We start from the raw sequence: 16,458 nt of genomic DNA, 5'->3' as shown, positions 1-16,458 counted from the left end.
GGGAACCCCAGCCCGTGCTGCTCAGCTCAGCTCCCGTGGCTGTGACTGGGGATGGATGTCCTGGGAGCATCCCCACAGCTCCTGCTCTGCCTCTGGGAGCACACAGCAGCCTGGCAGTGTCCTAGTGCAGAAAAACTACCATAAACCAGGAATATTTAATGATTTCTGGAAGTATCTCCCCACTCCTTCCTCCTGCCTCTGATGGATCCTGAGGTGGCAAACCCAAATGCTTCCTTTGGAATTGTAGCTTAATTACTAACCCTTATTATTGAAGGCATTCAAGCTCCCTAATTAACAAAGACAGATGACACCATGCTTTTTATATTGACTGATTGTTTTGCATGTGCAAAACTACAAGATGAACTATTAAATCCCTTCCAAGCAATTATTAATGTATGCCAAGCTCCCTGACAAATCGTCCAGGGAACTTGAATAAGAACATATGTTCAATTTTCTCATCTGGTTTTAGTTCCAATTAATCAGCAATCCCAAACCACTTATCAAAGGCACTCAGTTTCATTTGCACATATTTCCTTCGCATACAAATCCTACCAAAAGTGAGATTGCATTTATTTACGTGAAAAGTATTTACAATCACATTCTAGTCAGAAGTTATTCTTTAAGACTACTAAATATGGGCCAATAATACTACAGTCCTAATTTAGATTTATGAAAAGAGAAACACTAGGGATTTAAAAAGTGAAAAGTGAAAAGGGTAAGAAAAAGAAGTATAATCAGGACTCTGGCTTTATAGTTTTATAAGAGCTAATAAAGATGCAGAAAAACTTGAAATATGTCAGGAAACCTTGTCAACCTTTTTTTAATGGCGAAAATTTCAACTGGCTTTGCTGGATGGTAAAAATATTTTAACCACTGGTGTGTTTTCTTCCACATCTGAAATTCTAATTTTATAGCTTAAAATTCACGGTTCTCCTGGCATTTCTAATGATGCAATTATTTGCTGTGTTTGGGAACTGTGCTAAAATGAATATATTTTTATCAAACAGTGGTAATTCAAACTGTGCATTTCAACCAAGTCTTCCTTAAAGGAGAAGGCAACAAGCCAGAACTGTGCACAGAACCCATCAGAACATTTCAGTTCATTCCCTCCTGGGCAACTCCAGAGGCAGCAGCTTCCCTTGGCTGTATTTCTTGAGTAGATTATTTAGGTACAAGCCTGCAGGGATGACTTTCCAGCTTTGGGAAGAGCAGAAACTGTAGATGTGTTGGCAGAGGAGGAGGCACAGGAGCCAACCTGTGTGCCAGGGCACTGGGGGATTGCCAGGAACCTGCTCTGGAGTAAATGACCTTCCTCATCAGATGCCAGGGAAGTTCTCCCTCACGTCCTGATGAGTGAGGTGCCCCCTGGGAATCCTACTGACAGAGTCAGAACGAAATCTGATATCTTAATTTTACCATGGTGCATCCAAAAGTTTGTTACGACTTTGTTTGAAGAGGATGGAGCAGCAAATGCTTCTGCAAACTGCCTCCTCCACTAATTCCTATTCCTAAAGGAAAAAAAATGTATGCAAAGGGCAGGCATATACATCAACCACTCTCTGGAAGAGGTGAGGAATCTTGCTAATTATACAGATGTCCCAGCCACAAGATTAGATGCAATTTTACTACATCATATTCACCACAGGAACACTATTTTTAATGAGTGTTCATCCATATTCCCCTTTTGCATACATTTTGGCACAGGCTATGGCGAGTTTTGAACAGTTTGTCCTGAAAAAATATTCCCGTTGGTTTGGTTTGACGAAAGGTAAAAATATTGTCACTAACATTTGTAAAAATATTTGCTCTTTTCCTGCATTTTTCCACTGACATTTTCCACCCGGCTCTGTCACAGCCCAGTCATCCAAGTCAGTGTGTCATTGGGCAAGTGGAGAAAGAAAACAAACCCTCTCCAGTGTTGATCAAAACCCACCCATTCACTTTGATGCTTCCTTGGCTGTTTGTCTCATCCTGAGCCGCTGGAAAGTCATCCCCATCTGACGTTGTTAGCAACAGGAGCAAAACAAAGCCAAACCCTCCCCCCCACGCAGGCAGGGAAACCTCTGCTGCCTTTGGGTTTCCTTCTGCTGACACAGAAGCACTGCTGGAATTGCCTTTGGAGAGCTGAAAGGAGAGGGGATTCTCCAGGCACAGCAGCTCCTGCCAGGGGCAGCTGAGCATCACCTCACAAGGGCAGAGAGCAGGACAGCTCCCCGAGCCACAGCACAGAGCTGCAGAGCTCAAGCTGAGGGTGGCTGCAGGGATTTTCCTCTGTGAGATGTGCTGAAGGATTTTTAGTTAAACCACAGAGGAGCCTCCGGTTTGGAGGGTGTGATGGTGCCCTCGGTTCACATAAAGCAGAGGTATGAGCAGCTCAGCCTTTAATGACTTCACGAGTTCAGACAGGTTGGAGGCATCTAACCAGCAACATCTCTTGTGTGCACTTCATTGTCAGTGAAAAACACAGGCTTAGGTGTTTCCAGAGCAACAGCTGCACCCCCAGCAGATTATTCCTGAAATTCTGCCCCTCAGCAGCACAAACATTTGCAGGGTGGAAACTCTCCCCCATCCACCTACTCAACCTGACAACCCTGGCAGTAAAAATGAGAGCCCAGCCCTGTCCTCTGCAGCAGAGGAGATGCCACTTGACTTGGGACTACTAGAAATTATATCTCAGTTGGACTGAAGATATTATTACAGGTGTTTGTAGGAAATCAGGCCAAATGATTCAAATATTCTTTCTGACTTTTCCAAATCTTTTTGTTGCAAGGCAAGCTCTTCAAACTGGCAACATCTCTGTGATAAAAAGGCATGCACAGCATTCCTTAGGCACACAGCATCAGTTATTCACTTTAGGCAAACAAGTACATTCATGAACAAAAATGTCCCAAATATCACACACACTGATGATGTTTTAACTGGTATAACATGTCTCTAAGCTTTCGAGTGCATAGCTCAAAGTCCAGTGACTCATGTCCAACTTCTGTTTGGACTTTGTGGCTCACTCCCCCAAAAGCCTGGGAAGGTTTTCCAAAGCCAGTGACTGACCTGAGAAGGGTGACAGCAGCAGGACATCCAGTCCATGTTGGTGGTGACAAACCCTTCCCAGTGGGAGCTGAAGGTGGAGCCGGGTGCTGCTCAAGTCTCCCTCCTGAAAAAGGAGGGAGAGCAAAGCAGATCCCAGTGCTCACTCAGGGCATCCCCCTCAGCTGATTAACCTGAAGCTGCAGAAAAAATTCAGCATTTTGAAATGGAGCTACCTTAAAGCTCAGAGCTCAATCCTGCTTTTCTGTCTGCACCTTTTGAGGCTGAAATATCTCATCCCAGAGTTACATCTCCTATTTCGCTGGACCCAGCACTTGCACTGCAGAGTGAATCCCAACCCCTTTGAAGTCGATGAGAGTTTTGTTACTGGAGAGAATAAAACCAGGTACTTGACCAGCCTTTGGTAATTGAAATGTAGTTGTTACATGTTCACTTTGTGGCCATTATGGATTTCAAGGGCTTCAAAGGCAGTGATTTGAATGCTCATGTTACCAGCCCTACAGAAAAATCAGATCTTGCAGGATGCATTCCTGGGTTTGACTTGCAGCTGGAACGCTTTAGCTTGAGCTTCAAACTACACCACTGCTGCACCAGATCAAACCTGAGCCCCTCTCCAGACCCCTTTCTGCCATTCTTTGGAGTCTGGTTCCATGTTGTGGGTTGAAACATGTAATTCTAGTACCTAAGAAAGGCTTGGGCCCACCCAGCCCATTAAGCAGATGTGCCTTCTTTTTGGAGCTTTTTTTGGCAGCAGCGTGATCGTTCTGGGGATGGCACAGCACAGCACAGTTTGATTTAATGATGTGCCCCAGCACTGTGACAGTGTCTACAAATGCTGACAATAGCTTTGATTATAATTTTTTGGTGACTTATCTGCAACACAGTTGATAACTGCATTTATCTCTCAGCCAGCAGCAAGGCAGCTGGAGCGTAGAGATCCTGCAGCTCTCCAAGAACAGAGCTGTATCTGCTTTTCTCCTTCAGACCATTCCTAAAAGCCACTGCAGCCTGCAAAAACCTCTGACAAATCCTGAACTTAGCAAGGCACAACTCTTCACTTGAGGAGCTGCAGGAGGCATTTTGCAAAGCCCAGTGGGTCCTTGCTGGGTGAGTGATGCACTAATGAACAGCCCTTCAGTGCCGAGCAGAAACAGCTGCATGGAAAGTGACAGAGATGTGTGTGTGTATAACCTCATTCCTCTCAGCACTGCTTTTACAAGAGGCTTCATGTTTAGGCAACGTTGCATCTCAGAAACAAACTCCCATTGCCATTTAATCAACCTTTGAGATCTCAGTTTTACCCTTCTCCAACACTGTGAAAGAAAAGAAAGGCAACACAGCTACTAGAAGCACACAAAGCAGAATTAAGGATCTGCCGCAATTTTAGAGTGAATTTAATTTTCCCCTAGGTTCAACAGAATTTACACAGACCTGTTTCACTACCAGCACAGCCAGCTTTCAGGCCAATCCTTGGAAAACACCTCTAGCAAACAGAATTCCTGCTGTGGACATCCCTTCACCTGGCAGAGCCCCTGGGCTGTGTTTGGCTGGTGGCTCCTGCCCGAGGCATGGGGGGAGCTTTTATCAGTGGGGAGAGTTTTTATCAGTGGGGAGAGCTTTTATCAGTGGGGAGAGCTTTTATCAGTGGGGAGAGTTTTTATCAGTGGGGAGAGCTTTTATCAGTGTTGGGGAGAGGGGAGGATAAGCAGGGGATCCCAGGCCCAGGGAAGGGAAGGTGTGGGAGGAGGGCTGAATCAGGTCTGTGTACAGAGGGTGTTGCAAACGTGCCAGGGAGAGGCCCAGGGAGATCCTGGGGCCCTCTCAAAGTAGGAAAGTCTGAAAAATATTTTCCTAAGCTTGTCTTTGGACAGCTGCAGCTGACTTTAAGCAATGACACCAAGCAAACTGGAATCTGGATACGGCAGGTTTTTAATCCAAACAGATGTCTTCTAACCCCACATCTCCTCTCACCCTCCCAGGATGCTCTTTTTGCCTTCTCCTCCCTCCACCTGCTCAAACCTGGCTGTGAATAACCCCCTTCCCCCCCTGCCAGCTCTGTCCTTGGGCTGCCTGCTGGAAAACTTGCACCATGCCTGTGACCCAAGCAGCCCCTCTAGGGTTAGAATGTGAGTCAAGAGGAGAGGATTGTGCTCCTGGCTTAAACACTGTGGTTTACATGCTGAATCAATAAGAATTCACCATATCCATGCCTCAAGTGTTTCCTACTTTAAAACAGAAGCAGGAGGCCTCACCCACATTTGTAAAGCCATTCAAAAGCTGTTGCAAGGTGCTGCTGTACGGTTGCTGTTTAAAACACTGAAATTTGTAATTCCTGCAGGTAGCAGGGAGGGATCAGGGCAGCCCTGAGGGATTTGGGCTGAGGGATTGCCTGTCCCTGATGCAGGCAGGGGTCAGCAGGACCTGCTGCTGTCAGGACAGAGCTGGGTGAGCCGGGGCTCTGAGGCTGCTCCCAGCACTGGCTGGTCACAGAAATCACCTTGTCTTACAGTGTAATGGAAATTGCCAAGAGTCACCTTCACTGCTGCTGCCTGTCCATTTTCCCATTTATTTTTATCCCACTTGGAAGTGCTCATTAGTGTTTACTACCACTTGTCAACCAGCAGCTTGAAATAACAGGGCTGACGAGCGGGATGGGTTCAGTGAGTGAAGAAAACAGACGGAAAAGCAGGGACTGTTTGGCAAGAGGACTGTCCTAAAATAGTGTGGACCTTACAGCATTATAGTCTATAAATGCAGAGTTTTATCTCCTGTTCTCTTGCTAATGCAGAATTTCTATCTCTCATCTTTTCATCCATGTTCTCCTCTTGCCCCATTTCACTCAGGCACGTGATGGGGCAGATGCAGCACCTCTCATTTTTGTATATATTTCTAGTGTTTATGGCTTCAAGCCAAACTCCATCCCAGAGACTGAAAAAGTACCCCAGCAAAAAGCAAAGAAGACATACATACTATTTTCATGAAGCTTCAGAGTTGTCAATCCTTTCTCTTAATTTAGAATTGCCATGGTGCAACAATTTCCTTTATCCTTTCCTTTCCTGCCTTTTCTGTACTTGTGTTCTCTTATTTCTGTGCTCATCTCCACAATCCTCACTTCTTCCAGCCCTTTTCTCTTCCACTAAATATTTGTGATCCCTTTCCTTACCAGCATCAGCCCTTCCACCTCCAAAGCTCCAGCTGCTTCCCAGACACGATCTCACATGCATCCTGCCCAGCCACCCTCACTCGTTACTCACCCCTGAGCCCAGAAAACAGCTCCACTAAGGAAGTTTCACAGACCACACAGCACTTCTATGACCTGCAGACAAATTTTTGGGAGTGCTTTCTAACAGGAGGTGACTCTCCTGTCTGGCATCCAGTGCTGGACACTACCAAAGACATCAGCAGGCAAATACCAACCTCCTGCCTTCATCTCAGGCTCCACTGACAGCCTGATGCTTGAGAAAACCGAGCAGAAAGCCCCAAATTTTATCACTGCTAAAAGCTCTGACACTCCCGCTGATGTCAGTTCTTTGAACACTCAGCCATTTTGATGTGGTCTCAACAGAACATTCTTGTGGTCTGGATCCAGACTTTGTAATTTATGTAACTCTAATCTAGACATTAACATTTCCATGTCCCAGCTTAATTTTTTTGTAAAAGAAGGATCATGTGCTTTTCCTATCTCTTGCTCTGGAAAAAGGCACGGTACGATTTCTTGCATGCACCAAGGTTCTAAAATGAAGGAACTGAATGCAGGGCCAAGGAACCAAAGGGGTTTTTTTGCCTCCTTGCTGCAGAGCCATCACTCACATCGCTCCAGGAACATGCTCAGTGAGCACACAGTTGGAAGGTGAGGTACAGAGATGTGCCCTAGAAACCTTTTCTCTTTGGGCTCTGATTTTTATCTCACAGCTGAAACCCAAAGCAGCCACATTAGTTAGACTTAACCAGCACTATCTTCTGTGATAAGTCATTAGATGGCAGCCCTCAGAATAAATGTTGTTTAAGTCTTAGCAGAACAACATTTCCTTGCTGTGTTTACTGTGTCTTGTCCAACAAAGATATCTCAAGGGCTGGCTATTAGCTGGTGATTTAATGCTGTTTGCCTGTCTTTGGAGAGCAGGACATTCCACTTAAAGGAGGTTGTTCTTTTTATAAAGAATGAGAGGTTTCTTTTCATCAAAACAGGAGCCACTATCTCAGGAGCCTCTGCTTGCAACACTAGTGAGGTTTTACATCCCACTGCTGGTGGGCCAGGATGGAAATCGCTAATCCAGGAGTGCTTAAACTCCTCCAAAGGGCATCTGACTCGGGGCTTTTTGGGGTCCAAATGTTCCAAGTGTGTGTGGGAAGGACATTTCCCTTCAGTGGGCCTCTTTGATCTCTCACTTCGGGCTTCCCCTCCAGGCCTATTGTTTGCACATTGCTGTAACTACAGGAAAACAAACGCATTATACAATTTCCCAGACTGACTCACCCTGGTACTTGATGCCTCGTGTTGTCTCTTACCCCGATTGCATCATGCCAGCATGGGAAGCTTAAAGGCTGTTTTTTTCTGAGTAATAATACTGCAGTTGGGCAGTAGCTAAAAACAAAAAAATTATCATGATTGCTACTATCATCAACCTGCGAACTACAAGGGGAGAAAACCAAGCAAGCCAAGTCCCTGTTAACTAAACCTTGTGTGAATCATGAGTTCCAGTCAGAGGCCATGCCTAAATAATGTACTGTGTGAATATAAAAACCCTTTCCTCCTGGAAACTTGGCCTCAGCCACTGGAAAGGGCCAATCCATGGGACTCCCTCACCCCTGGCTCCTCTGGGATGTGTTTGGTTCAGTGTGCTGTAAACAGGGAAGGGTGGGAGGTGTCCTGGGCTGTGGGGACGGGGCCACTGCTCCTGGGTGGGGATGAAACCCCAGGAATTTGTCCCCTGGTTAGAGCCCGAGCATCTTGCATTGCTGTAGCTGATGTGAGAGGGGTTTCCCATCCTGGTTAACTTCAGCTTTCCTGGGAGCTCCCAGCACCTGCACTGAGCCTCTGCATTGCTGCACCCTGGATCCTTCCTGAGCCACCCACTCTGGCTCCCAAACACCCACTGGGATATTCCCATAGGATCCCCCCTGCCTTAGCAAGGAGCTGTTGCAGCAAGTCCAGTTTCCACACCCCAGAACTTCGCTTAAAAGCAAGGACTGGTTGCACCCTCAGCAGCACTGGCTGCGTATTTGGCAGCATATTCCATCCAAATCCATCCTGCTTTAGGGAGGAAACACAGAATGCTCTGCTTGCACACCCTGGGCCGGGTGCTCACGTGCTCTGCAGCAACTCATGTCAGAAATTGAATTTCATGAAAGCCAGCAGAGGTGGGTGGTGACATCCCTTAGCTCCCGGAGGAAAGCATCAGCTCACACACACACTCTGGCCCACTGAGGTTGAAAGGAAAACTGAATAGTAAAAGCATTGCAAAACCCCCTCCATTCCTGTTCTGTGTGGGAAAAAAGCTTCTAATTTCTTGGTATGCCAAAGGGAAAAGAATCACTAAAAGCTGTGAGTCAAAAGCCCTTATGCCAGCAGCTCTCCCCAGATTCATTTCTGATCACTTGATGTTTCGTGCAAAGAGACACTGTGTGAACACAGCTAAATATGTGTATTAGCACTGACAAATCCACAGTGATAAAATTCATAAGGCCTTTTAAAGCTTTGAGGATGTGATTAAAGGGTTTTTCAAGGATAGTTCTTCATTCAAAAGGATATAATTACACTTGAACAAGTTATCATGTTTGTTCACTGCAGGTACAAAACAGCTCTTACAGGACTTGTCTAGACACTTCCACCACCATGTGTCTTTGTTCCTCTTTTAAAGTGATTTTTTATAAAAGAACTGCAACAACATCCATTTTTAATCTGACTTCTATCTCCTTTTTTTCTGATAAGACTCCTTCCTTTACAGAACCTGTGTTTTCTCAAATTTTAATTTTTCAGAAATTTGCCAGGCAACATCTGGTAAATCTGAAAAAATTTCACCATTTTCAAAAGAACAGACTCTCCCTATTTAGGATATTTTTCATTTGCTGCTGTTATTTCTTCAGCTAGAGTAACCCAGCAGTGGACTTTAAAAAAAAAAACAAAAAAAGATAAAAGATTGTGACCCCAGTGGTGCAGACCTGTGGCTGTGCAGAGGGTTATTGCCTCAATCAGTTGTCTGTAACCTCAGATGAGCAAATTTAAAATGCACCCACTACACATGTTAATGTATGCACACCAGTGCTCCAGCTGGCTTGCACCAGGCTACAGCTATGCAGGAAAGTCAGGAAATTATGTGTGGAAAGGCTAATGAGCAGCATTGTCTGCCCAATTAGCGGGTTTGCATATGCAAACAGCAATTCTCCAGATCTGTGCCTGGCAAACATTTTTTGAAGTTTCATCAGGAGCTCAAGTTTAGCTGTAGCAGCAAAGTAACTCCAGACCACCTCAGCTCTGTTTCAACCCATCCTCTCTTTTTGGAAGAGAAGAGAAGAGAAGAGAAGCTTCATCTGAGGGTGATTAGAGGGGAGCACCAGCCCAGCCCCCTGTCTGAAACCCCAACCCCACACACTGCCTAGAGGAAACTTCTGGAGACTCCAGTGGCAATCCTGGCTAACTGGGAATTCTGCTCCTTGCTTCCAGGGACTCAGACTTGTTCCTGCTGGACTCCAGGACGATCTGGGCTGCAGAGGAAGGGTGGCTGGTGTTCGACATCACCGCGACCAGTAACCACTGGGTGGTGAATCCCCAGCACAACCTTGGCCTGCAGCTCTCTGTGGAAGGCACTGATGGTGAGTGGCACCCACCAGCCAGGGGCTCCCCGTGCCAGGCACCTCATTCCCAGCCAGGGGAAGCACCAAATACTCATCTTTGCATTCTGCAACCGTGTGCTGTAAGCCCTGCAGGACTTTGATGCAACTGTGCTTGGGCAATCCTTGAGGATTTAAGTGAAGTAAAAATGAAAATAAAGCAACCCCCAATTTTTCTTTGTGTCTGCTGTTACATGAGCTGTAATCATGAAACAAATAGTCTACTTAAGAAAAAAAGAATCTTATAAAACAAAAGAGCTGAGAGCCCTTTTGCCACTCTCCCTGGCCAGGCTGCCTTGCAGGGCTTGTCCAGGAAAGTGTCAGCTTCCTTTGGCACGTTTGATTTGTGGCTGACAGGGCCCAGCTCTGTCCTTAGCAAAAGGATCACAAAACCATTAACATAATTTGGGTTTAGCAGCAGCACTCAGTAGCTTGGGACAGAATAATCCTGGATATCACCTCTGCACTTCACAGCAGCACCCAGACATCCCTCGACAGCAACAGGGGGAAAAATTAAATTTCCCACTGCCACCCTCTCCTTGCCTTTTTTTGTAAAAAATTGATTTAATTCTACAGAGAAACCTACTTATTGTCTTTTACCAAAAATCTAATTATTCTAAAGCCCAAGATGAAGGCTACATGGATGATAATCAAAGTTTTGTACAAAGTTGTCAGATAATAGTGATGGCAAGATGCAGCAATAAGCAAAATGTCTCCAAACATTTGTTTCTCTCAGCTAAGGTGTATCTGGAACTCTGTCAGCATTTCATGCAAGGCATTTTTACTTTAAGCTAATAACCTTCCAGTGGGAATTTAGTGCTCCTATGGGCTGAGTTTTATGGTTCCTTTTATAGGATCACTTCAAATTATAGGTTGGTGAACTTGAAGAAACCCCTCTAAAGAATGCAGGAAAAGTTAATGCTAAGCGGATTTGGGGTAAAATAATTATATGTAGGACTATTTAATGTAACTTTTACACACAGATGTAAAATGAAGTGTGCTGTGCTGAGCTGCCCTTGTTCTGACAAAGCAGCTTTGGCCAACAAATCCAGGTCTTTGGAGGGCTGATGGCAGGCCCAGGATGGGCAGCAGCTCTGCCCTGGCTGCTGGCACAGCTGCTGCAGGAGCTCTCAGCAGGCTGTTGTGTCTGCAGGACAAAGCATCAACCCCAAGCTGGCAGGGCTCATCGGGCGGCACGGCCCGCAGAACAAGCAGCCCTTCACCGTCGCCTTCTTCAAAGCCACCGAGGTCCACCTGCGCAGCATCCGCTCCACGGGGGGCAAGCAGAGGAGCCAGAACCGATCCAAAACACCAAAGAACCAGGAGGCTTTCCGGGTGTCCAACGTTGCAGGTACGGCACAGCTGCCTGCGTCCCCCTTTCTGCCCGTGGGGTGACCTGGGAACCGTTTCTCACACTTTATCTCTTTGCTCTCCCTTTTGTCCTGGTTTGAAAACAGTGTGGGGTTAGGGTTATTCCAAAAATGTCAGGAGAAAGAATGTTTCTTTGAAGCGATGTTGAGTTGAGGGATTTGTTAATCCAAATTTAAAAAGTACTCCAAGTGCCTAACCAGAAAAAACTCCTTCTCCCATACAAAATAAATTCTCATTTTGAAGATAATTACGTTAAAGCAATGAGCAAGTGATCAGTGGATCTGAATCCAGATGCTGTTCATTTTCAGGCCTTGTGATTTTAAGTTTAGCCCCTAAAAAGCGTAGTAGTCCCTAAATTCTTGCATGGAAGAGGAAAATCCACTCATTCTCAGGATAACCACGGCTATTCTGGGGGGAGCAGCGCTTCCTAATTTGGAAGAGAACTCCATCAGGCATTTGAAATAGAAATGTGGCTTAATTATGTGATACCTCAGAGTAACAGGCCCTTGATGATGGTCCCAGCAGGAGCCACAGCTCAGGGCTGGCTCTGCTGAGGCAGCAGCAAATTCCAGCTGCTTCTGGGAGTGCCTCACTGAGTGGAAGGAGAGCTTGTGAGGAGCAGAAAGACCAGGAAAAAAAAGAAATCTATATTTTTATAGAATCATTAATGTTGGAAAAGACCTCCAATATCATCAAGTCCAACCTTTGACCAATTCCAACCTTATCAACCAGCCCAGAGCACTGAGTTCCAGGTCCAGTCCCTTGAACACCTCCAGAGATGGGGACCCCACTGCCTTCCTGGCAGCTCCTTCCAATGCCTGACCACACTTTCAGTGAAGAAATTCTCCCTGAGCCACTCCTTCTATTTGGGTCTCTGCTCAGGCTACACATCCAGAGTGGACAAAACTTTAAAACTGCACCTATCCTCCTTTTATGTACAGGCAATAATCAGTGATCTGTGTGGTGCTATTAGGAGATCAGAGGAAGTCCAGGGAAAAAAAAAAAAAATAAAGACAAAAAAAACCTACTTCCCCAGGCCTTTTTTGGCTTTGCACAAAAAAGCCAGAAGTACATCTCATATATGTTGAACCCAGCTATTATTATATGATTAAAACAACTAAAAAAACCAAAAAGCTGTGAGAGCAGCGATGCCTCGCTCCCTGCTGAGGGCTGTGGGAGCTGGGGCAGCCCAAGCTCACGGCCACCATTGTCCCCTCACAGAGAACAGCAGCAGTGACCAGCGACAGGCCTGCAAGAAACACGAGCTCTACGTCAGCTTCAGGGACCTGGGGTGGCAGGTAAGGGCTGGCACAGGGTATTCAGGGTATTTTTCCTGAAGGGGAAAAGTATTGTATGCTGCCTTTAGCGTGTTTAAGTGCTTCTGCTAAGCTGGGTGTACAAATGTTTAGTATGAGACTGGCTGGAAGCTCAGCACACTCAGGTCCTTCTGAGGAGCTGTGGGGTGCTCTGGCAGTGCTGAAGGCACACACAGCTCTCCATTTTCATCTGCCCATTCTTTTAGACTTGGTTAAAGACATTTTGTTTTCTGAAAGCTTGTGTCTGCATGGTGTTGCTGGGTGAAGTGATCCTCGTGGACAGCCAGGAGGGCACTGCTGAATGCAAAAACAACTGAACCCAGGTGTTCAGCTGCTCTGTGGGCACACTGGCAATGTGGGATGTGTCCCTCCAGGAAGAGCAGGCACTTTAGAGGCCTGTAAGAGAGCTTTAGAAAGGCCAGGGGGCCAGATTTTTGTTTTGCTGGCTGTATGGATGTTTAGATTTATGTGCTGGTTAGCTCTTTGTTTCACTGCATTTCTGTCTTTCTCCACAATCTAATGGATTCAATTTAACCAAGGACTGGATCATCGCTCCGGAGGGCTACGCTGCCTATTACTGTGAAGGAGAATGTGCTTTCCCCTTGAATTCCTACATGAATGCTACAAATCATGCCATTGTACAGACACTGGTAGGTGCACCCTATCTCCTAACACAGGCTTACATCTACTCAGAAGTAAATTTATACACAAAAAGGTTTCCAAGCTAACAGAGGAAGGAAGATCTGCCTTAGCTGTCAAGGTGCCTGCAGCATCTGGCTCCACAGGTCTGCCTGAGTGGCCTGAATTAGTGCCAGGAATGACCCTGTCTTTGCTGCAGGCATTGGCAGGATCTCTCTGGTTTGAAAGGGCCCTGGGATAGACACTGCAATGGGGGTTTAGTCCCACTGCATGGGAAGGAAGGAGCAAGACATGAGACCCACTATCAGCATCTCTTAGAGAAACTGTGAGGATCCACTCTGTGCTGCCACCAAAAGTGGATTTGGGGTCAGTGAATCCCAAAGTTACTCAGCTCAGCTCTGTCTGGGTGAGGGTACGGGACAGGCAGAAGGTTGTCCAGGAAAGAAGAATATGGGAGAGGAGAGGGGAAAAGTAAACCTTAACATTCCTCTGTTTTCATTCCCCAGGTTCACTTTATAAACCCAGAGACTGTGCCGAAACCCTGCTGTGCTCCTACACAACTCAATGCCATCTCAGTGCTCTACTTTGATGACAGCTCCAATGTCATCCTAAAAAAATACAGGAACATGGTGGTACGAGCATGTGGCTGCCACTAGATTTGTAGGAAAGAGAAAGAAGAAAGAAGTTATTTGTAAAGAGTGGGTTCGTGTGGCTTCTGTGGGGGAGGGGGAAAGGTTGGTGCTCCAGCCATGGGTTTAAAAAAGTCCCAAACCATTTTAGGACCAGACCTCTGAAAGTTCAGACAATGGAAGAGTTTCTGGATCTTAAGAGGCATTTGAACACATTTTGTTTGAGTTTATTACAGACAATGAGCTTGTAAACTGAAACAAGCCAGAGAAACTGTTTAAAACCAAATCTGCTTACAAAATTGGCTCCTACAGTACATACTTTTGCAAATGAGTCTTTCTGGAGATTGCAAACTCACCAGTGTTGATTGTGAGTAAAACAGTAATAATCTATCCAAGGTGAGACTTGTGCTGTGACTAATAAGTGTGTGTAGTTCCTGTAACACGGTTTGCAATAAAATAAGTGAACAAAATATACCTGGAGTGAACAGGTATTTTGTTAGAGAATTATTGCTTCCACCCCTCTGCTTCAATCTCATAAGCAAAACCAAGGATAAATTACATGCAACATCCAGTTTTAAACTACAGTAGCAAAAGCTGGATGTGGATTGACACAAATTCAAAGGACAGATTAGGCAAAGATAAAACAAATCAATTGGCAAGCAAAAGAACTGAAGAAAAGTGCTTCAAAGAGCGAGAATTTCAGGGTGCACTTTTTTCCTATCAACAAGGAAGGAAATTTCCTCTTGCAGCCAGAAAGTATTTCAATTTGCTATGAACTTGAAACAGGAAAGCAGCAAAATGCTGAGAAACAGGGATTAAAGCTGAAGTTTATCTGGGGCGTCCTAAGCAGTTCCAGAGCTGTAACTGAGGATCCTGCTGCTGTGTGGAAAATGTCCTTTGGCTTCCCTGAGGTAACACGTTCCAGCACTTTTCCAAGAACATGGGGACTCAAGTGAGGAAGGTGCTGTGAGTTGGGATGTGCACCCAGCACCACACAGACTGGGAATGTGCCAGGAAACCTTCCTTGCTGGGGCCTCTGATAAACCCCCTGCTCTCTTGGCTTCGCCTCAGCAAACCCCAAAGCAATCCCCTTCAAGGGCCACCAAGAAGCTGGAGCCAGAAGCAAGAAAATGTCCCCTCAAGGCTTTTCTTTTTCCTTCTTTTAAAGTCACAGGTTACACAAACATCACACTTTAACAATTAAGGCTCAATTAAAGTTGTTGCAAAGAAGAATACACAGTTGCAGTAACCAATCACAAACCAATTCCCCGCTTTGGCATGCACAGAAACAGGATTGGCATCAATTCCACCAGGGAGATAAAAAGAAAATAATGCCCAATAAAACACAGCATCCAGCACACCCAGCTCTAAATCTCCAAACTTCAAAAAGCTAAACCTCCAACAGATGGGTCCAGGACACCATAAATCCCTGGAGATGGGTCTCTGCTCAGTGAACACATGGGGCCATGCAGCCACAGTGGGGACTTGGCTCCATGTCTTGCCTTAGAGGAGAGTTAGAGAAGGAAGATAAATGAAATTCTGGACTTCACTCACTGCTCTTCTCCCTTTAAGTCACAGATCAAATCCAGACCAGATGCCTCACTTTAAAAAGAATAAGCAAAGGAAGAAAAAAAACCCTACTGTCTATGAAATAAATTGGAAACTTGTTTCTGATGGCCTAATTCTCATCTCATTTAAGTCAATTGGTGTTTTCTCAGTAGCAGGATTAGGCTGATGGGAAAGGGGAAGGCCATCCACGACATTGGTAGGTTTTGGATGGGGGCTTTGGTGAGCAGCTGCCACGTTGCCAGATGTGCCTGGCATCCCCCCCAGCCACCCAACATCTGCAGGGGCAGCCTGGCTGCAGCAGGCACCCTCCCCAGGCAGGACCCAGCAAACCTCCCCACGGGGACACTTTGGACACACAGCAGGACAACAGCTGGAGCCAAAAGCCCTGGAGCCTGCAGACAGCACCATCCACCTTAAACAGCCAAAGCTGCCCCCAGCACAGCCCTGGTTTAGAGTGAGGAACTGAAATCACACACACAGGAAGCATCTTTTGACAATGTACACATATATACACCTTCTGTAAACCTCCTAAAGGAAGTGAAGGTGCTGCCTAGAAAGTTAAAAGCTAATCATGCCTGAACTTCCACTATTTAGTAGTCGAGGATTAGTTTTCTCTTGCGGGTGTTTCAGTGTTGGTGGTCACTGTGTTGGTGTGTTGCGTTTTTAACTTGGACCACGGTATCTTGCTGTAAAGGATTCATATATTAAATATTATGTGGGGATTGTTTCTGTTTTGGTTTTTTGTTGTTGTTTTTAAGCATGATAACAGGATTTCTGTTGCTAGGCTCAACATCAGCTTCACTGTTTGTACATTTTTCTGTAAATAGTTGTCACAAGCGGAAGAAGAATTATTTATTTCCATCTCTGAATTCCTTTTCAATCACATGCAGGAAAAATGATTCTGGGTTCCTAAACACATTTGTTTCCTTATTTAAGAAGATATTTATTAACAGTTGGCAAAAATGCATACACATTTCTGGTTCTTTTCATAGAGCAGTTGTCAGAAGCCTTTTTGTACAAACTAGTAAAATAAATCATTGCAACTTTACAAAAGATAC

At 45.5% G+C, this 16,458-nt stretch overlaps 1 protein-coding gene across 1 annotated transcript in view; it reads left to right on the top strand.

The window, feature by feature from the left end:
- BMP7 (bone morphogenetic protein 7) overlaps positions 1–14,311 on the top strand; it is a 40,533-nt gene extending 26,222 nt beyond the window's left edge. Inside the window, exons 3-7 of the mRNA XM_058850727.1 lie at positions 9,710–9,858; positions 11,030–11,227; positions 12,469–12,545; positions 13,103–13,213; positions 13,709–14,311. Of these exons, the coding sequence (XP_058706710.1) occupies positions 9,710–9,858; positions 11,030–11,227; positions 12,469–12,545; positions 13,103–13,213; positions 13,709–13,858 (685 nt within the window). The 3' untranslated portion in view covers positions 13,859–14,311. The remainder of the gene's footprint in view (positions 1–9,709; positions 9,859–11,029; positions 11,228–12,468; positions 12,546–13,102; positions 13,214–13,708) is intronic.
- The last annotated feature ends 2,147 nt before the right edge of the window (positions 14,312–16,458 follow it).

Source organism: Poecile atricapillus, chromosome 15, assembly GCF_030490865.1.
Source record: "Poecile atricapillus isolate bPoeAtr1 chromosome 15, bPoeAtr1.hap1, whole genome shotgun sequence".
Taxonomy (NCBI): Eukaryota; Metazoa; Chordata; class Aves; order Passeriformes; family Paridae; genus Poecile; species Poecile atricapillus.
The sequence above is the reverse complement of the archived record's forward strand: the minus strand, read 5'-3'. Positions and strand labels throughout refer to the sequence as shown.